Source organism: Schistocerca americana, chromosome 5, assembly GCF_021461395.2.
Source record: "Schistocerca americana isolate TAMUIC-IGC-003095 chromosome 5, iqSchAmer2.1, whole genome shotgun sequence".
NCBI classification, from domain to species: Eukaryota; Metazoa; Arthropoda; class Insecta; order Orthoptera; family Acrididae; genus Schistocerca; species Schistocerca americana.
This window is the reverse complement of record NC_060123.1, coordinates 325,482,689-325,506,746: the sequence shown is the minus strand read 5'-3', so window position 1 is coordinate 325,506,746 and position 24,058 is coordinate 325,482,689. Positions and strand designations below refer to the sequence as shown.

The following is a 24,058-nucleotide window of genomic DNA, read 5'->3' as shown; positions in this document are numbered from 1 at the left end:
GATGATGCCTTCATCATTTGGTCCCAGGACCAAGAACTCTATCCTCATTCCTCCACAGTCTCAACATCTCTCTCCCTTTGTTTCACCTGTTCCACAGCAGCTTAGAGACCCATCTCTCTGATGGCTCCATCCACATCTCTGTCCACATCAAGCCCACTAACCACTAATAGTACTTGCATTTCAATAGCTGTCATCCCTCCCACAGCAAAAAATCACTTCCATAAAGTCTGGCCACCCGTGGATGGCGTATCTGCCGTGACAAATATTTCCTTGTCCAGTGTACCGAATGTCTAATACCTTCAAAGCCACTATCCCCCAAACCTAGTCACACACAGATTTCCCATACCACATCCTCTCATACCTCAGTCCTCCCACCATCACTAGAAAGCAGCTGAAAATAAGCACCCCCTCAGTGCCCAGTATCATCGCATATTGAAATAACTGAAACATGTTCTTCACCGAGACTTTGACTACTTATCATTGTCCCCAGAAATAAGGAACATCATACCCACACTCCTTCCCACATCTCTCAACGTGGTGTTTCACCATCTACCCAATCTATGCAATAACCTGACCCACCATTATGCCACACCAACTCCACTGACATATCCCTGTATAAAGCTGTTGGCACACAGGCCATGGCGTTGAACGTCAACGTTGAGGATGCCAAGTTCAATGTGCCGCTGAACGCTCAGCAACGATGTGACTTGTGCATATGGTAAGTGGGCTCCAACATGGTATACACAATTGCAACATATTCCAGCAGCAGTTGTGGGATATTTTTAGTTCATAAATCACACTGTTTACTCAACAGGTGCACCTAAAATTCCCATGTTAGCTCTATTAAAACGCACATTTCCTCCATTGTCCATATCCTAGTCACGTTGTTCTATATGTAATATACACAAATAAAAACTTCAATATCCATGTACATGTTCCAAGACAAAAAGGAAAGTACCATGGTCAATCAATAAGTACAAAAGATTATAAAAGTTCCATTACAAACAGTGCGACACAAATTTGCAATAGTTCTCCACATAAGATAAACATTATTTTGCCATTCGCACATTTTAGTACAAACCTAAGGTCATTCTTACTTGATCATTGTTCCTACCCAATACCAGAATCTTTACAACATGTGAATTACGAAACTTAACAGAAAAAGGAATAAAATATCTTTATACAAGTAGCGCAAGCTGTCCTGTAGATTAAGCCAATAGAACAAACTCACTCCTCAAAGAAAGGTGAACTTATATTTACATAACAGCAAATATTGTAGTATATGCTTACATTAAACTAATAATAAAGCATCAGAACATATTAAAAACGCGAATGTTAGGAAAAAAATATTTAAATGAGGCAAGACAACGAACTACCACCCTATCACGCATCTCACTGTGAATCATTAAAACTATTCTCTATGGTGAACAGAAGACAGTTCGTTTACGGTCGATCCTAACATGTTGCCACTTGATGAAAGCTTTAGTCATAATTATGTTACTAAATGAAATTTAACTATAACAAATTGTACCAAGCACAATTTGTTTTTGGTGGACCCTCAGTGTGTCACTGCCTTCAAATGGCATACTCTCATAATACACAACTTACAATAATTCTTTTGCCACAAATATGAACTTTCTCATTATTTTATTGCAACGAATCACACAGTTAACAACAGGTTTTCATGGATTCTCAATCTGCCAGTGCTCAAAAATGGCACATATATGTATAGGCTTATACTGAATGCCAATATGGCACCTCACAGTTCTGTGCCGAAGGAAGACGGCAGGCATGTGACATAGGTGGCGTTGTGTCATTTGATTGGTCAATCCTCAGATGCACATTCAGAATATCTGACATGCTAGATATTGCTCTGCATGTTTGGAGAAACTCCTAAATGTGCAATGACATCAGAAACTCGGCACGCTCAATGCTCAACTTTCGGACGCACGGTCCATGTGCCGATGGCTTAAGATTCATAAGTGAGATCTGAACAATACACCCGTCCAATACATCCTACTCCAATCCTGTTACATGATTATACTATCCCATCACAGACAGGGCTGCCTATTAAAGCGGCCATACCAGCTCTGCTGCAATTTCTGCACAGCATTTTATATGGGCATGAGCATCAACCATCTGTTCACCTGAATTAATGACCACTGCCAAATTGAGGTCAAGAGCAGAGTTAACCACCCTCTTTGATATTTTCTCACCATTTACATTTACTTCATTTTACAGTCAGCTTTAATATTTCACAATAATGTAGTGTTGTTCGAGAAGATCGGAGACGTAGAGTCCCCAGTAACTGTTTTGTATCTGTTTTGGTTCCCTTTTCGTAGAATAGATGAGTTACCACAAATTTTCAGTTCTATGGTCTTTGCCTTTGGACAAACATTTTTAAAATTAAGTTTTGAAAGATGTTTCTTATTTGCACAACAAAGTTTTCACAATTCTGTTGCTGAGGTGCTTTCTCCAGATGTTCTGTAGTTTTTGTATTTTGTATTATGCTGTCTATTCCAACACATCCCCTTTTTGTTTCAGGTGGTTGTAAATTCACCCTTCATTTTCATTCTGACTTTTGAAACATTTCTGAAAGTAACTAGTAACACAATTTATATAATCGCCTCTATCTTGTAGAGCTATGGTGGATAAAATGTACTCAAAATTTGGAAATAAAACTTAATAACCGGTACCTACCACAAACATTCTGCAAGCTAACTCTGTCTTCAGTAAGTATTTCAACAATAGCTGCTCTAGTAGTGATAAACATATAAATTTATTTCCAATGGTGACTCTACTAAGAGCAGAGAGGAGGGCACTTAATTACATTATAGTGAGGAGAAAGCCAACTGACTAGGTTATAGTTGAGTCAGCATAAAAAGACCTCTGGCAGCTACCAGTGCTGCTGCTACTTTTCAGCTGCATGGCATTCATGGCTGCAGCCAAAAACAATAATCATCTACATTGCTGTAACAATACTGAAACACTACCATAGATCTTATTTGCAGATTCCGCTATAGATCTCAACACCCAATCCAGCCATTCATGTGTCGCAGATAATAATATTCATAAAGAAATAATCTTGATGAATCACTTTATGGGCAACAAATGTGTATGGGCTGCTCATTAACTGCAAGCAATGTGGGAAGCAAAAGTCCTCCACCCTCTGGACTGAATGTATCATGAAGGACACAAACACTGAATAACAAGTAAATGACTTATCAACAGGAGTTTCCTACTGACACCTGGAATGCACGCGAAATGGTTGTTTTGATCATAAGCTTAGAGATTAGAAGTACTCAGGCCAGAGCTGAGACTATTGTGAACACAGTTCTGCTGAGGTTCAGCACTGTTCATGTGTCCCAGCAGTCTCGCCTGACCCTGGCAGGTTAGTGTAAAATTAGTACGGCTGCCATAGACACTACTCTCACATGTGGGTTACTGGGACATAAATATCCTGACTCTGTAACAAACTACTGAAAGTTGTAGACTGAGAAAACTTGAGCAGTGGCTTCAGGCCGTGGAGATAACCCAACTGCTTCTAAAATATGGCTATTATAATAATAACATGGAGGTTAAAACCCCAACTGTTATCACCACTTTTTATTTAGTGAACACAAATTGAAGAACTTTGAGATCCACACAAAGCAGTAGGTTAGTAATATTGAAAGAGGAGTTAAATAACATGAAATTGGAAACAGTAGTTTTTTCAGAAGTGTGGTAAAAAAATGAAGACAACGCAGGAGTATAATCAGCTAATTGTTTCCTTACAACAGGGAATGAATGTAGATACAGGATTTATTGTAAACAAGAAAATTAAAAATGTTACAGATGTTGAAGGAATGCAACGTTTGTTTAAAAAATAAACGGAAGATATTCTATGGAATTCATTCAAGTATATGCACTAATTGTTTCATGTGAATGGCCATGGCATGTGTAATTGCTGTATAATTACAGTAAGTATGTAAAATCCATCTACGGAACTAGTAAAATTGTGTATTTATTTTACCACAAACATTTTGTTTTATTGATTTGGAACATCAGCAATGGTCTGGAATTATTGATCACATCTATTATATTTTGATTTGGTTGTAGATCTATTGAACTGTCATTTATTACTTACTACATTTTCATTTGTTTTGAGCTTACATCCATAAGTGTCATCAGCAATCAAGTTTGACATGTATTCCTACCTTTGGCACTGGCCTTTCATTCATTTTCACTTGCAGCACATACAAGTGGTTTTCATGGAAACATAAACAGACTTTCATGTGTAATAGTGATGTTTATGACAGGACACAAAACATGTATGGAAAACAAAATAAGCTTTTTCAAAAGTTGTACAGATGGATTTAAAACACCTTAAGTGCATATACACTTACGTGCTCTCTTTCTGGTGAAAGGGAAAAGATTTTTATGAAAAGGTACAGTAATTGATAAGTGATACTAGAAATGACAACTATCATATGTTAATAGAAAATGACGACAAGGATAACATATTTGCTACATTCGTCAAAAAGACAACAAAGAAAAATGGTCTTGGCAAGGACCAACTAAACATGAAATTCACTAATTTTATCAAACACCAAAGAAATTATGCAAAGTGTGACAATACAAAATGATTTTAGAGTTTCAAGTGATCGTGAAATTTGGCAAGAGGAAAAACTTAAAACAAATACAAAGAAAACAAAAAACCTTACAGTTGCTTCATAACCTGTGCCATCAGGCTTCCCACCTCTCCCCTTTTCCAAAAATTACAGGTTCTCTGAACTGCATTGATGCGAATTGTCCTTACAACACATTCTTCAATCCCACAGTCCTCCTTGCCTCAATCATCACTGGCCCCTGTCCCTGATATACCTCACTTCACTCTTTCTATACTCACACCTCAATCTCCACAGTCTCACCCTTTGTTTTGTCTTCCCCTCCTAATCCAGCCCTCCATGCCATTTGCAACATACACAACAGCCCCTGCCTGTGCCATGGAAAGCTCACCAATACATTCTTAACCAGTTCACTTGCTGCCTCTCCTTTCCAGCCACCAGCCACTCTTCCTTCCTATCCTTCTCTTCCTCCTACACTACCTCCTTTCTCTCCTTGCCCACTTCTCTTGATCCAAGATGAGCCACAGTGCTGGTACAACATAGTCATCCATCAGCCAGAACAGAGAGACTGAGAGAGTGTGTGAGTGAGGTGGGTGCAGAGGGATTTTGGGGAGGGTGAGGGGAGGGGGGGGTGCACACATTTTCTCCACTGGTAACTCTGAAAAGAAGGATTTAGTTCAGAATCTGAGCAACATTTTCAGTCTTGTTCATACGTCTATTGACCATTCAATGCATCAAGTATGCAAAGTGTTTGTTTGTGCCTTTACTTTCTCCAAAATTCAAAGCTACTAATGTGGGAGCAGGCAACAAATTCCATCAGATAAATGACACAGCAACTAAAAACACAGAGGAATTTACAAACATTTAAAGTAATCTTGGGACAAAATTCAAGAGATGAATCTGAAACACAGATAGTTAAAATTAAAATGACAACATTTCAGAAATAGATAGATGAGATGTATAATATCACTTGAGATTTAGCAAAAATCATAAAAGCTGGAGTGAAAGTAGTGCAAAAAATACTGAATGCCTGCAAAGAGAAGACAATGCCACAAAAATGGAAAAATGCTATATTTGTCCCATTTCACAAGAAAGGAAACAAACAAGACAAACATGTGATATATTCACTAAAATTATCACCAGCCACACTGGAGACACATTGAATATTAATCAAAATAAATAGAAAGCTGTGTTTAAAACTGGACCCATCGAAACATTTGCAAGCTGTGAAGAAAATTATAATGCAACAAATAAATATGGAATACCACGGTTCCTAATATTAATAGAATTTTATTGATCTTTTGTCTCAATCTCAACAAAATCTGAACTAACAGAAACAAGGCATTGAGCCAATCTTTGTTACTATTGCTGAAGAATATGTACACCATTCCTGCAGTTTGCCTCAAGTGCAGATAAACTTAAATCACAAATAAAAGAACTTTATAGAACAAGCCATCAGGTAGCCAAAAAATCAATTATAATCAACTAAAATAATCTACAACTAACACATACAAAATAAAATAGTTTAAATTAATAATGAAATCATAGAATAAATTAATGGGGCTTTTTATTTAGGATATTTGAAAAATGAAAACTGAATGGATAGCTACCAAAATAAAAAGATGAGCAGATATGACCCACTCTGGAGTGCTCTTCGTAAGCTAAATAGGGTTTTCAAAACTAGGCTTTTAATATGTTCACAGTCCTCGTGAACCACCAGTTTTGAAACACACCAGTGAGAGAGAGAGGCTTTTCCTGTTGATACCATTAAAAAACTGACAGTTGCAGCGTGAGTGATAGACAGACACACATTTTAAATTCCTGCATGGTGTAGGAAAATAAAGTAAGGGATCAGAGAATAGATTAGAGCAGAATGGAATAATTATAACTATAATAAAAGTTAAATGGAGGTGCATGGGACTTATAGTTAGGCGAATAGATGGTTGATAAACTAAGTCTTCTGTTAGGTTTCAAGATTTAAGAAATGACTAAGATGACTACCTAATGGAAAGTGGACAGATAACATCAAAAAATATACAGAAGCAGCATGGATGTGTACTGTCATCACAAAATACCACTGATCATTGATAATGGCAATCATGGCTAAACAATTTGCCTACATTGGTGGTGCACAAACAATTACACGGATTTTTTGGGTGAAATTTCAAAGATGTCAAAAGGCATGAAAGAAGGGCATGATGTTACAATGCAATATACTATAATTCAATATCAATGAAACAACCACAATTTAAACCATTGCAAAAAAAACTGTGCAACATGATGATGACGGTGAAATTTTGTTATATAAATATGGAACGATAGTGATACGGGAGAAATTTAAATACGAATATTGGTGTAGTGGTACTCTACTTACCAAACACAAGAAATAGTAAAGCTGTTATCCATCAGAATATTGGTTTTAATACCACAATGCCTCACTAGGCATAGTGTTGTATGAGGTGAAATGCCGTTGGCTTCCTCTAACCTCTGAACTGACTTATCTCACCAATTATGGCACATTAATAAACCCTTCAGTGATGAAAGAAGTGATAAGTGACAGATAAAAATCCTAGGAGTGACCAAACTGTGTACTCAGTTCTGGAGAACTACACAGAATCACAGGGAAAATTAGACAGCTTCTAAGGAAACACAAAATCGACTCAAGTCTTCAGGCCCCCAGCAACTAATGAAGCCTGTGAAAGACAAGTAGGCCTCAGAACACTTGGAATATACAAAATACTATGTGGGTGTGGGAAGTTTTATGTTGGTTTGACTGTCCACACTATTGAACAGTGCTGCATAGAACATGAAATTTGTTTCCACCTACACTATCCTGAAAAATCAGCTTTGCAGAGCATTTACTAGAAAACTGACACCGAATTGCATTTGACGATACTTCTATTATTTATTAAACATACCAACTGCTTCTGGGATACCATAATAAATGACGCAACAGAGATCAAAAATTCATACAACACCCTCAATAAAGATGGCGGATTGCATCTGAGTACATAATGCAATCCTGTGATTGGGGAGTTGAAGTGGGCACGGCAGTCACGCAACCAAAACATTGCCATATATGGTGCGAGAGTGGGCACCAGTGACATCACTGGTAGCAGCATGGCTACAGCAGCACAGTAGTGGCATTCATTCACATGACAGTCAACCAGTTGACAGTGGCAGACAAATCTCTGCCAAAAGCTCGTACGCAGTTAACCACTTGACATGGCTTGAAACCCAGGCATATTCTATTTATTAGCAGATACGTTTATCTATATGGCTTCCCTGTTGTGCAGAGAACAGTATCACCTTTAATAGTTACAGATCATTGCAATAATGAAGGATGACCTCAGTGAATGTACTTTTTAACTAAACTATTTTCTTATGAGTATTTGATGTAGCTCTTTGACCTAACATCCATAGTCTGTAAACCACTTTATGATAAAAAGTGAAAGATGCTTAGAGTATCACTGTCATTTACTTCCTTTTGCTGTTACATTCATGGGTTGTGTACAGGAAGAACAAGTGTCAATAAGGCTCGATAACTTCAAATTTCTCTGATTTTGCCAATACTGTCTTTTCATGAGATGAAGTAATAAGTTACTTGACTGTTCTTGGAGCATATGGCCTTATTGTTTTAGGTGTAAACTTCTGTGTGTTGCACGCTGCCTCTCTTGTAAATTCTACCACCAGGTTTGGATAATAACCTTGATGATCCTCTTGCACTTACTAAATAAACAAGAGACAAACTGACTTGCTTCTCTCTGGATCTTTTTTATCTCATCTATTAATGCTACCTGAGAATGGCCTCCAACTAGCAAATTCAAGGACTGATCAGACTAAGGTTTTGTAAGGAAGTTCTTTAGTGAGTGAATTAAATGCCCACAGGTTTCTTCAATGGAACTCAGCCTGGTATCTGATCATAAATGCTGAACATTTATATATGGAACAAGGGACATACACTTCAGTTAAACCAAATGTGTCTGTCATTCTTTATGTATCCCACCAAAATGTTTCATTTAAGAATGAAAAACAATAAATATACTGCAAAATAAATTTAATTTTATTCCATAATATTTAGTTCAACATCTGGAATTTACAAAAGTAAAATACACTGAATATCAACAAACTTTAGATATTTAGTGTTAACAATAAAGGCATCTGTTATCACATGTAACATTACTTTTAACCAGCAAAAAAAAGTATGTCTCTTTTTTTTCTAACCAGGATAGGAGTTATTTTCTGCATGTTGCATCATTTCTTTTTCCCATACAGTATCCATTCTGTTAACTCCCTTCTTTGTTTGTTGTCTAGTTTCAAGCCAATGTTTCCATATGGGACACAACTTTTCATCACCATGCCAGGAATCTTTACATCATAGTACACATATATCTGCAACATAAAATAAACGAACTTTCTATATTTGTAGCATCTTACATGATGTTTAAATCATGCTGTACTATTATTTTATTTACCACAAACCTCACAAAACTTTAAATATATTAACATAAGTTTTACAAAAACATATATAAAAAATTCATTTTACACTACCTTGTTAGTAAATGTGGTATAAACTAGACAGGGGGATGGTGGATGGTCCAGGGTTATGGAATAGTAGCCTGAACAGAAACCACACACATGTTCATCAAGTTGAAAGCGAACACTCTGTTTCTCCTGGTCCAGTATGTAAGTTTGTCCATCCCAAGAACAGGCAACAATGTTATCTCCTCCTCCATTTCCACCCGTTAGAGACAGCTTTGTTAATGAAAATAACTGATGATCAACTTGAATGGACCTGAGGAAAAAATTACATACAATACTACCCAAATGCTCACTGTTTAGTGGAGAGGTGCACAATAAGTGGTGATGACTGTTACACTTTCAGACAGATGTTCTTCTTCAGAGCAGGAGCTACTAACACTAATTATGCTGGTTGGTTGGTTTTTGGGGAAGAAGACCAGACAGCGTGGTCATCGGTCTCATCGGATTAGGGAAGGATGGGGAAGGAAGTCGGCCGTGCCCTTTCAGAGGAACCATCCCAGCATTTGCCTGGAGTGATTTAGGGAAATCACGGAAAACCTAAATCAGGATGGCCGGACGCGGGATTGAACCGTCGTCCTCCCGAATGCGAGTCCAGTGTACTAATTATGCTGCATCTGCCTTCTAGTACTTCCTGTTTACCATGTCTGCTCTGAAGAAGAAAACATTCCAAGCATGGCCATCATTACAGCATTTAGCATATGTTCTGAGCTTAGCAGAAAGTCTAAAACATTTCTTTCATAACGGCACCTGCTGCACAATCAGCATAAAAAAGGGCAAAAATATGCATTTTTTACTACCACAAAGACAATGCAAAAGGTCTTCTATGATTGCCACAGTATAACCTTATTATAGGATTATTCCTAAAATTCTAAATATTTTGGCATATGTCTGACATTTCTCAATGATCTATTTGACAAAATGAACAAATGCCAAACTGTTGAATTCTAATTTCAAGTGTCATTTTGCAAATCAAGTAATTCTGTTTCATTGGAAAAGTAAGTCACATATGCACCAGCACTAGTGTCACTAAAAAGCAATGAAAATTGTTAAAATCAACAATGCCCAACAACTCACAGACACGGCTGTGAAGTTCTATATAAAATATGCAACTGAACCAGTTCTGTTTTTGGCCACATTATCCCATGCATCAGACAAGTAAAAAATTATAAAAAGTGACTTGGAAAAAAAGTTTGTCTCATCCATCTAAAACATAGGTTATTACTTAATATGTGATTTTGGTAAAGTACATCATCAATGACTAATTAAGAAAAAATCATTTATGAATGATGTGTGACTGGATAAAGGATTCTTGACAGTCAGATCACATAGCACAATACAGTGAGTCCCATCAGTGTATATGAAAGTAATTCCAACTGCTCATCAAGGAATTAGAGTCACTACTGTCCACATTACATACTGATGTCTTGTGAGAAAATATTAATTGCTATTTCAGACTTTTTTTAACAGTGAAATTACCAACAACAAAATGGTAAACTTTTAATGTGCATTTCCTTCTAGGATTTCAGTGTGATGCAAACATTAGCAACTGGCTATAAATACACAAATGTGAATAAGTATGTAGTAGCCACCTTTGACTAAATAATTTATACATTACAACTGCAGCCAGCAGTATCATATAAGAACTTGCAAGTGACAACAAATAGGGTTATAAAATGAACTGCTCGCATTAGTCACTGGGATGGACAAGATTACTATTTATTGGAATAAGTGAAGAGGTAGCTGTTGGTAAAGCAATAAACTTATTAAAAGTCTACTCAATACATCTTAACTTGAGTACCGACTTAGAAGCATTAGCAAAGTAGTCTGAAACACAGTTAGGAAAGTTATTAAAAAAAATGGGAAAAGACATTAAGGTTAGTACTTAGAAACATGTAACAGTACAGAGATGTTATTCACTTTTGAGCTATCTCTCTTTTTCTAGTGTCACTATGAGAGGATAGGTATGAGGTAGCTGGATGGCAGGATGGGTAAGGTGCAACGAAGGAAGGGAGGGACAGGAAAGTAATTGGAGCCATGTGATGAGGCATGATGCCAGGGGAGAGGGGGCAGGAGGTAGCGAGGGATGAGAAGTACAAGTTTATAGTGTGACCTGCAACCTGCGTGTTCAGTAACTGGGTGGTGCAACTGTTGCCTTTTCGTTTTGCATGTAACCATAGGGTGACGCTACACAGAGGTTACATCAGTACTCTTTTGAAATTTATCATTTGTTGTCGTTAAAAAAACTACAGTTCAGAAATAGGTCAAGTAATTTGTTTACAGCAAGCATTTAAGGAAATAGTGTCGTAAAAAAAATGTAAATGCTTGATTTTTTTTTTTACAATATGTATTAAGTCTTCCCCACTAACCATGTCCCAAATAATTTTTTTCAATTTTTGGCAAACAATAACCTTAATAAAAGATTGCAAAAATTTAGCGAGTAAATTCAAAATCCACGCACAATACCGTAACAGGAAAAACTGGAGAGGAAGTAAGTTACAGTACACTTGTTCGCGCACTGCTTGAATATTGCTCACCAGTGTGGGACCCGTACCAGACAGGGTTGATAGAAGAGATAGAAAAGATCCAATGGGGAGCAGCACTCTTCGTTACAGGATCATTTATTAATCGCGAAAGCATTATGGAGATGATACATAAACTCCAGTGGAAGACTCTGCAAGAGAGATGCTCAGTAGCTCGGAACGAGCTTTTGTTGAAGTTTCGAGAACATACCTTCACCGAGGAGTCAAGCAGTATATTGCTCGCTCCTACATATATATCTCGCAAAGAGACCATGAGGATAAAATCAGAGAGATTAGAATCCACACGAAGTCTGACAGTCTTTCTTTCCACAAATAATATGAGACTGGAATAGAAGGGAGAACCGATAGAGGTACTCAAGGTACCCTCCGCCACACACCGTCAGGTGTCTTGCGGAGTATGGATGTAGATGTAGATTCCATCCTTATGCAAGACACAGTTTTACTTACGTTTGTCTTATGATTTCTTGTTTATTTTCTTTCTAAAACATTACTGATACATGTTATGGTGCAAAAGTATCTACATTTACAAAAGGAAGTCGTCATTAGGTGCCATATATGTGACACTAGCTTACAAACAATGCAACGTTAAGGCATGTCACTGAGTTGAGGCATTACATGTTGTTCATTTCCAATATGTTTAAATGTATTAGTTTTATATTAAATATACATGCATATATATTTGCTAACATAGCTTACATGTGGCTAATACCTGTGTATGATGGAGCTTTAATTCTACCAAACAGTCATCTGCAAAAAAATGAAATGTTTTCTATTTTCTGTTTGTCATTCAAATGCTACTGAGAATCACTAGACATAGAATTACTTAGCATGCTTCTTACGCTTACGGTTTTTCAATGTTGTTGTGTTTTTTATTTGCATGTTTTGCATTAAAGTTCTTGTTTCTTTTTCTGTTGTCATTAAACATACAATTTGATGTGTCCCAGGTAAGAACTACCAAATGGCAAATTGGAAATAATTACAACTTCGAAGATTTATTCTGAAAACAAGGTGAAACATAACTCAGTGTAATCACTCATGTCAAGGTTCATAGCCAAGGTTCATCTCCCATAAAGACTATCACAGTAACAGTGTCGCGACTGAGAGGAGATCTGCTACATACTCCAGGAGGCCCACAAGACAACTCGCCTTCTGGTCTGCGACAACGTGACTTAATCACTTGGGGCTGCATCCTGATTGGCTCTGTCAACTCCAGCAGTATGATAGCAGGATTTCTTGTGGTGCCCCCACTGTGAGCACGTTGAAGTATGCTGCGCTGATGCCACTGGAACACTAGCACACAGTGCTTGAGAAGGCGGCAGCTGTGTCTTATGTGCGGCAACCACACTGTATGACTACACAGCACAGCACAACACATTTTGTTAAGTTTGTCGATCAAGCACAAAGTTTCTGCCATCATTTCACATTATGTTGTAGCTATGTGGTGTTCATTTGTTTCGTTTCACGTTTGTTAGGGGTTTGGAATGCGATTTAAAGTGCTGCTGCCATATGAAACGTCCAGTGTGTGTGTGTGTGTGTGTGTGTGTGTGTGTGTGTGTGTGTGTGTGTGTGTGTGGGCGCGCGCGCGCGCCTTGGCTTCTTCAACAATGTTCCTCCACAGTACTTACTTTTCTCCTACTATTTATTTGTGGATGCGATAATTTTCTTCTTTTGTTAATTTGGGAATTCTTAAATCAGTTTCTATTTTCATTGGGTGGTGATTCTGTGCTCTCAGGTGATCAGCGAATGTTTCGTGTTCTGTGCGTCTAGTTTTACAATTCCTACAGCTTTGTTCCATGTACACAGACTGACAGCAATTACATGTTCACTGATTTATGACAGACTGATGATATTTGTCAGTATTTTCCAAGTCTTTCTGAATTGTGTTGTTGGGTTGATATGCTATGTTGAGACATTGTCTCTTTAATATGCTGCCCAACCTGTGTCTAACTTCGTTGTTGTAAGTCATTACAGACCATTTGCTGCTTACTATCTGCTGATTTGTTGTGGATTGTGTTGTATCTGAGTGCATGTTTCCTGATTATGTTTTGCCTATTTTGGTATTTTTTGTTTATTTTATCTACTGCCTTTGCATAGTAGCCAGTCTATTATTCATTTTGCTTTACTGTATTTACTACTTCCATGTAGTCATGATTGATTGCAGGTGTTCTGTTCAGTCAGCATAGCACGTATCTAAAACTGGCTTGTTTACATATTATGAAGTGATTCAGTTGGTTGTGAATAATTGTGCTTGTGGTTCTGGGTTTCCTATAAATTGGTAATTCATGTTTGTTGTTTCTCTTGTGGCCCCAATTGGTGGCCTCCTAGCTGACATGTTCATAAATTACACAGGAAATCAAATCTTTAACAAAATTGATAAACCACAGCAGTAAAAAATATGTAGATGATGTAATTTGTCTAAAAGACAAAAGAACTTCACGATGATATAAACACTATTCCTCCACAAATACAGTCCACTACTAAGACACAGGCGGGTGAAAGGTTGAATTTCTTCTACCCGTAATACACAAGAGAAATAACAAACATGAGTTCGCAATTTATAGGAAACCTACAACCACCAGCGCAATTATTCACATCCGATCCAATCATCCCACAATCCAAAAACAATCCAGTTTCAGATGTTTACCACACAGACTGAACAGAACACCTACGAACAAACATGAGTACATACAAGAACTAAACACAATAAAGCAAATTGCACAGGAGAGTGGCTACGATGCAAAGACAGTAGATAAAATAAACAACAGAACACAGAAACAGACAATATGATCACAAAACACACAGCCACAATGCAAAACCGTACAAATCAGCAGACAGCAAACAACAAATGACACATTATGACATACAGCAACAAAGTTATACACAGGGTGGGCAATGAACTAAGGAGACAAGGCCTCAATGTAGCATACCAAACTAACAACACAAAAAAGAACAGAGTTGGAACACATATCCCAAACACCAACAAATATAGCCACTTTGGTATATACCAATTAACATGTAATTACTGTCAGTCTGTATACATGGGCCTAACATGTAGCAATCTTAACATCAGATGTACAGAAAACCTCAGAGCATTGAAAAATTATAGCTCCCACTCAACATTTGCTGATCATCTGGCAGCACAGAACCACCACCCAACAAACTCAGAAACTTATCTAAAAACTCTCAAATTCAGTAATAGCCTGCACCATAAATTAATTTTATATGTACACCATCTCAAACGCTAAAAACACTTTAAATCTCTTGCTGCCCCCAAACAAACATGAAACAAAACAAATGACCACCACATAGCTACAACAACATGTGAAATGGTGGCAGAAACTTCATGCTCGACTGATAAGCTATACAAAAATTCGTGTTTCACAGCACAATAAGAAAAAGTACTTTAACAAAACAATACTACAACATCATAAAACCGTAACACACTAAATACTGCGATACATAGAGATTCTCAGTCAGAAATGGGGGGTTGAGGTGAGGCAGCGAAGTTTCATTTATTTGCAGATGACTAGTAGTAGAGTGTCCGGTAAAATTAAAGCTACCATCTTACACAAGTAATAGCATCATGTGAGGTACATAAAAAACTATATACATATGTGTGGTGTCTGTTCTTTCAGATATGTCCGAAAGAACAGAACCCATTTTTATCCTGCGGCTACTATAAATCAAGGCATAAAAGAATTAATCACATTAGCTGCCAGGGAGTATTGATTAAGTCAATGGGGAAAGTTGAACTGGATCAGGATTCGAACCCAGGTCTCCTGCTTACTATGCAGATGCGCTGACCACTGCAACATCTGAACACAGTGGTCATCGCACTGCATGAACTATGCACTGCATGGACTACCATAGTTAGTTAGTTATTAGTTAGTTAGTTAGTTAGTTAGTCACATGTTCCATGGATCATTTTTCACGATATATCATAAGGATGTGGAATGAGTCCTTTTACGTTCACAATGCAAATTAATTTGTACATGCGGTTACAATTAAAAATTTCTTATGTTTGTCTTTTTTTAACAAAAAAAGATATATGGATGTGTGTTAGTAATTGTTATCCACAAAACTTTTTTGTGCAGCACTATGCATCCCTTTTTGTGCTAAAGACAACCTTAGTGCATTCGGGAGGACGACGGTTCAATCCCGTCTCCGGCCATCCTGATTTAGGTTTTCCGTGATTTCCCTAAATCGTTTCAAGCGAATGCCGAGATGGTTCCTTTGAAAGGGCATGGCCGATTTCCTTCCCAATCCTTCCCTAACCCGAGCTTGCGCTCCGTCTCTAATGACCTCATTGTCGACGGGACGTTAAACACTAACCACCACCACCAACAACAACAACCTTAGTGTGGAGTAATGACTGTCACTTTTCCTTCTGGCATTGTAATTATGTAACTCATTGTTCCTTTTGAACTGTAGTGATTTATTTACAACAAACTTCATGAGGGAATAAATATACTGTGAAGCTGTAGTCAGAATGTCCAACTCCTTAAACATATGTCTACAAGATGATCGTGGGTGTGCACCACATACTATACTAACACCATGTTTTTGCACAATGAAACCTTTCTTCCTTAAAGCTGTATTATCCCAGAACAGTATTCCAATAAATGAAAAGTGCTAGTTTGCTTTTGTTCTACAGTACTGTACAACAAAAGCAAACTAGTGCTTTTCATTTATTATAATGTTGTTACACCAAGAACTGATGAAATATTTTGCTAACATTATTTTATCTGACATTATTGAATGAAAATTTGCAAAATATGTGAGCTTATTTATTTGTCTTCCCCCAAGATTGTCAATGATACTAAGCACAAATATGCTGAACTAAGTTGTTTTAGGAGTTCCAAATTTATTTTTTTTTTCTAATTTAAATTCTCATCAACATGGACCCTAAGAATTTTGAAGTATCTACCCTATTTTTTATTTCCTCACCATGTGTTACACTTATCAATGATGAATAACTCTAGATGTGTAGAACTGAATATGTTGAGTCTTTTCAAAATTGAAGGTGAGACCTTTTGCAGAAAACCAGTCAATGATACTTTTAAGAACTGTTCTCCATTTATATACATATGTTTGGATTGATTGTGATATAGTGTCATTTGCAAAAATGACTAATTCTGTTTTTTGTATACTAGATGGAAGATCGCTCACATACATGAGGAACAGTAGTGGACTTAAGATTGAACCTTGTGGAACCTCATGTATGATTTCTCCTGAGTCAGAATTATGTCAATGGACTATACTGCTTGAATTGCTAAGTATAACTTACTGCATTCTTTTGGCTGGATATGACATTATCCATTGGTTGGCTATATCCTCAGTCCCATAAACTTCAATTTATCTACAAGAATACTGTGACACACGCAGGCAAATGCCTTAAGAGAGGTCGCAAAAATTGCCTGCCGGATTCTCAGTACAGCAACCCTTCTAAAACCCAAATTGTGATCTGCTACAGATACTATTGTTGCTAAGGTGATATACTATTCTAGAAAACATCATCTCTCCAAAAATTTTGGAGAATGATGTCAACAGTGAAACATGTTGCTTGTTATTGACATCTCTCTTATTACCCTTCATAAAGAGGGGATTAACAACAGTCTCTCTGGAAAAAACGACTCGAGTTAGTGATGCGCTACATATTTCATATAAGACTGGGCTTATTACATGGGAACAAATTTTTAATAGTCTATTGGAGACACCCTCAAAACTAGATAAGCCTTTATTTTATGAAACAGAAGCCAGAATGCCATTCTGGCCTTCGCTGCCAAAGCTGCTGGTCATTTGTGCATGAGGTGCGCTTGCTTGTGTGAACAAATGGTGTGTGTTTCTCTTTTTTGATGAAGGTTGTGGCTGAAAGCTAATAAGTAGGTGTCTTGAATTGCATCTGCCTGAAACTTAATAACGCATCTTTACAGTATGTAGCAATCTATCTTTTCCTACACTGTCTACGAAATAACAACGATTGTATGTACGGGGAAAATGGCAGTAGCAAAAATCTCGAAAATTTCTAGACTGATTTACTTGCATTTTTACATGATATGCAAATAAATATACAGACAAATACACACTATATATCTTTTTAAGCAACAGTGTACAGGTTTTCTGTGAAAACCAACTGTGGGAAAGAAAATGCTGTACTATACTGTGCTGTGAAAATGTGTGGTTTCCAGTTCTTTCCCACAAATAGTTTTAACTACTATAGCAGGGCATTTAAACCATTAGACAAACTACTTCTTCCACATATATTTTTTCTCTTCATACATAATTTTAAACAATATTTTATACAAAACTATGTGCTGTTTCAAAATGGTTCAAATGGATCTGAGCACTATGGGACTTAACATCTATGGTCATCAGTCCCCTAGAACTTAGAACTACTTAACCTAACTAACCTAAGGACATCACACAACACCCAGTCATCACGAGGCAGAGAAAATCCCTGACCCCGCCGGGAATCGAACCCAGGAACCCGGGCGTGGGAAGCGAGAACGCTACCGCACGACCACGAGCTGCGGACGTGCTGTTTCATTTTCTTCCTCACAATCAGTTTTAACAGAAAACAGGAAAGTTGTATTTATGGCTTATTGATTTATGATTAGAATATCACTACAGAATCTGAATCACCCAAAACTTTGTAATTATACCCATTTGCAGAATGAAATAGTGTGAAGTTCTGTCACTGAAGCCACTATCCTCCCAGGTCCAGCAGCAGGAGAGGTCTCTCATACAATGATCCCAACTAACTCACCCATTCATTTTTAGTGACTTCAGTTTCCAATCAAGGATTCATTAGCAACAACAGTAACCAAGGCATAATACCAGAGAGATGAGGGAAGAGGAGATGGACAGAGAATGGGGGAGGAGGGAGCGAGAAAGAGAGAGAGAGAGAGAGAGAGAGAGAGAGAGAGAGAGAGAGAGAGAGAGAGAGAGAGAGAGGCGGGGGGAGGGGGAGGAGGGGGGGGGAGGAGGAGGAGGAGGAGGGAGAAGTGGGCAGAGAGAGGAAGGAGAATGAGATTAGGACACATATACAATTCCCATATACATTTAGAAATTGCAAGGCACAGAAAGATTCATTAGCAAAAAATAACAACCAAAGGTATGACAATAGCATGGTGATACAAAAATACATCCAACACTCAGTTAAGTAGTTTGCAGTTTGAGTTATTGAGATAAAACAATAATTTTGAAGGTTATTTATAATCTTGACATTCACCTGATGTTACAAACTAAAATTTGTTATGTACCTGTGCAATAACTGTATTTGTACTATAGGGAATTTACATTATTTATAGGAGACAGGAGGAATTACTAAATACTCTTATGTCACAGTGCAAGGCAAGCTCAATTTCCCAGCAAATGATGTTAAAATCTGTGGAATTCATTTGCAAATGTTCCAGTATGAAATAGATTTATTATCGGAATGGTGGAGTTTCACTTTTTAATAAAGAGGATTAAAGATACACCAGAGAAGTGATTAACTTCATGAATTGTAGAAATGTAATTATCTTAACAGCACTATCCATATCTTTGGAGATAAATCAAAAATTAACATAGTGAAGAAGTAATGTTCTTAGTTTTTCATACTAATAATATAATAATATAACTAATATAATTCATAACTGGATTTAAATAAAATGATAATGGCTTCCTGGATGGTCTGTTGCTGCTGCCTAACATCAGAGTGTTGATGACATTCTTACCTCTAGACATGTAATCCATAAGCCATGTACATGGTGTACCAGAATCATTTTCAACCTTGTTATTTCAATCGCAGATAGTGTGCAAGAAGAAAAACTCTCAAACCCCTTAGTATACACCCAAATTTATCCAATTTCCCCCCTTGCAACAATAACATGAGAGAAAAATTGAAGAAAGTCACAAGTTTCTTATTCATACAAAAGATTCTCTGGTATGCACCGTGCCTTTCTGTTACAGTTACCCACTGGCATTTGTTGAACATTCCTGTGACACTCACACATTAACTAAAAACAAAGTAGTGGTCAATTCCTCTTTGCTTCTTCTCTGTCTCTTCTGATATTTTACCTTCATAATGGTCCCAGACTATTTATTAATACTGAAGAATTAGTCAAACGAGGTTTACAGCCTTTCCTATGGATGAGTTACAAGATTACCGTATTCCAATGAACCACATTTTAACATCTGCCTCCCCCATGGATAGGTCAACGCAGTCCACTTTATATTCCCCCCAAATTATGCTCATAGACACTTGAGGGTTAGGGTGCCTCAGTGACTGATTGCTTATTAAGTAGTAAAATGATATAAGGATTTTTTATCTATATTACTTTACATTTATTTATGCTATACCACAACTGCCAATTTTTGTACCTAGACTAATTATCTGATTTTATTTGATTTATTCATCCACAAATCATCTCTCAATGATATAGGATCTGTCATCAGAACACAATGAAAATGAGTAGCTCATAATACACACTCACGAAGGGTATATAAGTGCTTTAAGAGGGTAAGAGAGGTGATTAGCTGTCACCTTGAAGAAGTGTTGCTGGCTTTTGCCTGAAATGAAGTATGAAAGCAGCGGAAAACCTAAATTAGTAGGACCAAATAGTGCAAACTCCATCCTCCCATTAATATCTGCACCAGTTAATGATATCAACAGTGGCTCTGAGGCGTTACAGCTCAGGAGCAAGAGCACCACCACAGGCTCAGAAACAAGTCACATGGTGTGAGCAAATGACAGCCTCGGGATAATAATGATCCACATCTCGGCTCTAGTGCAGTATACCATGAGTAGTTGTCAATCACATCTAGCCACCATATGAAAACCAACCTAACTTTGGAGCTTCACTTCATATTTTTCATTCTCGGTGTTCACTCAGTATCCCGCTCAGGATGAACTTGGCTTTGTTAACATGGAGGTGCAAACAATTCAGTTGCAAAGAGGACTTACCCTACCATGTTTTCAGCAACACATTTGGACACTGTTACAGATCCTACATTTGTGGAACTTTGGCAGCAACAGCTGTCACTACAACAGCAACTGTTTGTAGCTCAAGAGCAAAGGTGCCAAGAACAGCAAGCTGCTACCCTAGCTGCTATCCTACAGCTCATCTCTCAGCAGCACGTACCAAATCAGTTGGTGGCTATGGCTGTTTTTTTTTTTTTTTTTTTTTTTTTTTTTTTTGTTTGTGGTTTTAGGGCGCAAAACTTCTATGGTCATTAGCGCCCAGCCCGTGACGTAGAAAACAGGAAAAAAACCAAATTTAAAAGCAGCAGCAATGGAAACAAAGTCAGAAAATTTGAGAAACTAAAGGCAGAAGGAATGCTTAAAAGTCCACTATAGAAAGGGGTTGGTTGTCCCCCAAAAAAAAGGCTTCAAATGACTGACGTCATTTCACTGTCTCTAATAAACTGTAGAACGCGGTCAGCTGAGCGCGTGTCATCTGCTAAAATCGACGATAGATCAGGCGATAGCTGTAGACGGGAGCGTAACGGATTAAAATAGGGGCATTCAATTAAAAGGTGTCTGACCGTCCACAGCTGAGAGCAGTGGGGACAGAGTGGGGGAGGATCACCGCTTAAAAAATGTCGATGACTAAAAAGACAGTGCCCTATCCGGAGTCGGGCTAAAATTACCTCCTCCCGACGACGCGTTCGGGAGGAAGAGGTCCAAGCGCAAGGAACGGCTTTCACTTCCCGCAATTTATTGTGGGGAAGTGTTGACCAATGCGCATGCCATAAATGAGTAACTTGGCGACATAAACCGCTCCGTAGATCGGTAAACGGAAGAGACTGAAGAGCTGGCCGAGGAAGAGAGACTGCAGCCTTGGCTGCTATATCGGCCGCCTCATTTCCACAGATACCAGCGTGTCCCGGGAGCCACAGGAACGCCACTGAGACGCCCCCCAGGTGGAGCAAGCGCAGACAGTCCTGAATCCGGTGGACCAGAGGGTGCACAGGGTAAAGAGCTTGGAGACTGAGGAGAGAGCTGAGAGAATCTGAGCAGATTACGTACTGTATCCGCTGATGGCGGCGGATGTAGTGGACAGCCTGGAGAACAGCGTAAAGCTCCGCAGTATAAACCGAACACTGGTCGGGAAGCCGAAAGTGATTTGGGGTGTCGCCAACAATATAGGCACTCCCTACACCTAACGATGTTTTCGAGCCATCGGTGTAAATAAATGTGGCTTCCGTCATTTGTGCACATAGAGCAGCAAATGCCCGACGGTAAACAAGTGTAGGGGTACCATCCTTGGGAAATTCACATAGGTCTCTGAGCAAGTCGATCCGGGGACGGTGCCAAGGCGGTGCTGTACCCCAAGTTGTCAAGAAGGTTTTAGGAAAGCGGAAGGAAAGAGAATGGAGCAGTTGACGGAAGCGGACTCCCGGGGGTAGTAGGGAGGAGGAGCGGCCTGCATACCCGACATCAAAGGACTCGTCGAAAAAAAGGTTATAGGCTGGATTAGCAGGCATGGAAGACAGATGGCTAGCATAACGACTCAGAAGGACTGCCCGCCGATTGGACAGCGGAGGTTCAGCAGTCTCAGCATAAAGGCTTTCCACAGGGCTGGTGTAAAAAGCTCCAGACACTAAACGTAATCCACGGTGGTGGATAGAGTCGAGACGCCGAAGAATAGACGGCCGAGCAGAGGAGTAGACTATGCTTCCATAATCCAATTTCGAGCGCACTAAGGCGCGATAGAGGCGGAGAAGGACCACTCGGTCCGCTCCCCAAGAGGTACCATTCAGGACACGAAGGGTGTTAAGGGAACGCAGACAGCGAGCCGAAAGATAGGAAACGTGGGAGGACCAGCACAGTTTTCTGTCAAACATAAGACCCAAGAATTTTGCGACGTCGGAAAACGGAAGGTTGACAGGACCTAGATGTAAGGAGGGCGGAAGAAACTCCTTACGTCGCCAAAAATTAACACAAACGGTCTTACTGGGTGAGAAACGGAAGCCGGTTTCGATGCTCCACGAGTGGAGGCGATCGAGACATCCTTGAAGACGTCTTTCAAGAAGGCTGGTCCGTTGAGAGCTGTAGTAGATCGCAAAATCGTCCACAAAGAGGGAGCCCGAGACATCAGGAAGGAGACAATCCATAATTGGATTAATGGCGATGGCAAACAGTACAACACTCAGCACGGAGCCCTGGGGTACCCCGTTTTCTTGGGAGAAAGTACGGGAGAGAGTAGTGTTCACCCGCACCCTAAATGTGCGCTCTGCCATAAATTCGCGAAGAAAAAGGGGCAGCCGGCCTCGAAAGCCCCAAGAGAACAGTGTGCGGAGGATGCCTGTCCTCCAACAGGTATCGTACGCTCTCTCCAGATCAAAAAATATTGCTACCGTTTGGCGTTTCCGGAGAAAATTGTTCATGATATAAGTGGAGAGAGCAACAAGATGGTCAACAGCAGAACGATGCTTTCGGAATCCGCATTGGGCTGGTGTTAAAAGACTGCGGGACTCCAGCCACCAAGCTAAACGGTAATTCACCATACGCTCCAAAACCTTACAGACACTACTCGTGAGAGAAATGGGGCGATAGCTAGAGGGGAGATGTTTGTCCTTTCCAGGTTTCGGAACGGGAACGACAATAGCTTCCCGCCATCGCCTGGGAAAGGTACTGTCGGTCCAAATTCGATTATAAAGGCGAAGGAGGTAACGCAGGCTATGGGTTGATAAATGCAGCAACATTTGGACATGGATACCATCCGGTCCTGGGGCGGAGGAGCGAGAAGAAGAGAGTGCATGTTGGAGTTCGCGCATGGAGAAAACAGTATTGTAGCTTTCGCGATTTTGAGAGGAGAAAGCAAGATGTCGCACTTCCGCTGCACGTTTCTTCGGGAGAAACGCTGGCGGGTAATTTGAAGAGCTCGAAATCTCAGCAAAGTGCTGACCCAATGAGTTAGAAATTGCGACGGGGTCCACTAAGGCAGCATGCGCGACAGTGAGCCCAGAGACCGGGGAGAAACTAGGCGCGCCTGAGAACCGTCGAAGCCGACTCCAAACTTCCGAGGAGGGAGTGAAGTTGTTAAATGAGCTAGTAAAGAATTTCCAGCTTGCCTTCTTGCTATCGCGAATGACGCGACGGCATCGCGCACGGAGCTGCTTATATCGGATACAGTTGGACAAAGTTGGATGGTGACGGAAAATGCGAAGAGCACGTCGCCGCTCACGTATTGCGTCACGGCATGCCTCGTTCCACAAAGGAACTGGGGGGCGCCGGGGCAATTCGGAGGTGCGTGGTATTGAACGTTCCGCAGCTGTGAGAATAACGTCGGTAAAATGTGTGACCTCATCGTCGACGCTGGGAAAGCGACGGTCATCGAATGTCGCTAGAGACGAAAAAAGTGTCCAATCGGCTTGGGCAAA

The 24,058-nt window shown here is 39.3% G+C and overlaps 1 protein-coding gene across 1 annotated transcript in view; it reads right to left on the bottom strand.

Moving 5' to 3' along the window:
• Positions 1-8,647: 8,647 nt before the first annotated feature.
• LOC124615442 (KICSTOR complex protein ITFG2-like) overlaps positions 8,648-24,058 on the bottom strand; it is a 53,416-nt gene continuing 38,005 nt past the window's right edge. The window contains exons 4-5 of the mRNA XM_047143332.1: positions 9,159-9,402; positions 8,648-8,999 (exon numbers count right to left, since the gene is read on the bottom strand). Coding sequence (XP_046999288.1) covers positions 8,862-8,999; positions 9,159-9,402 — 382 coding nt within the window. The 3' untranslated portion in view covers positions 8,648-8,861. The remainder of the gene's footprint in view (positions 9,000-9,158; positions 9,403-24,058) is intronic.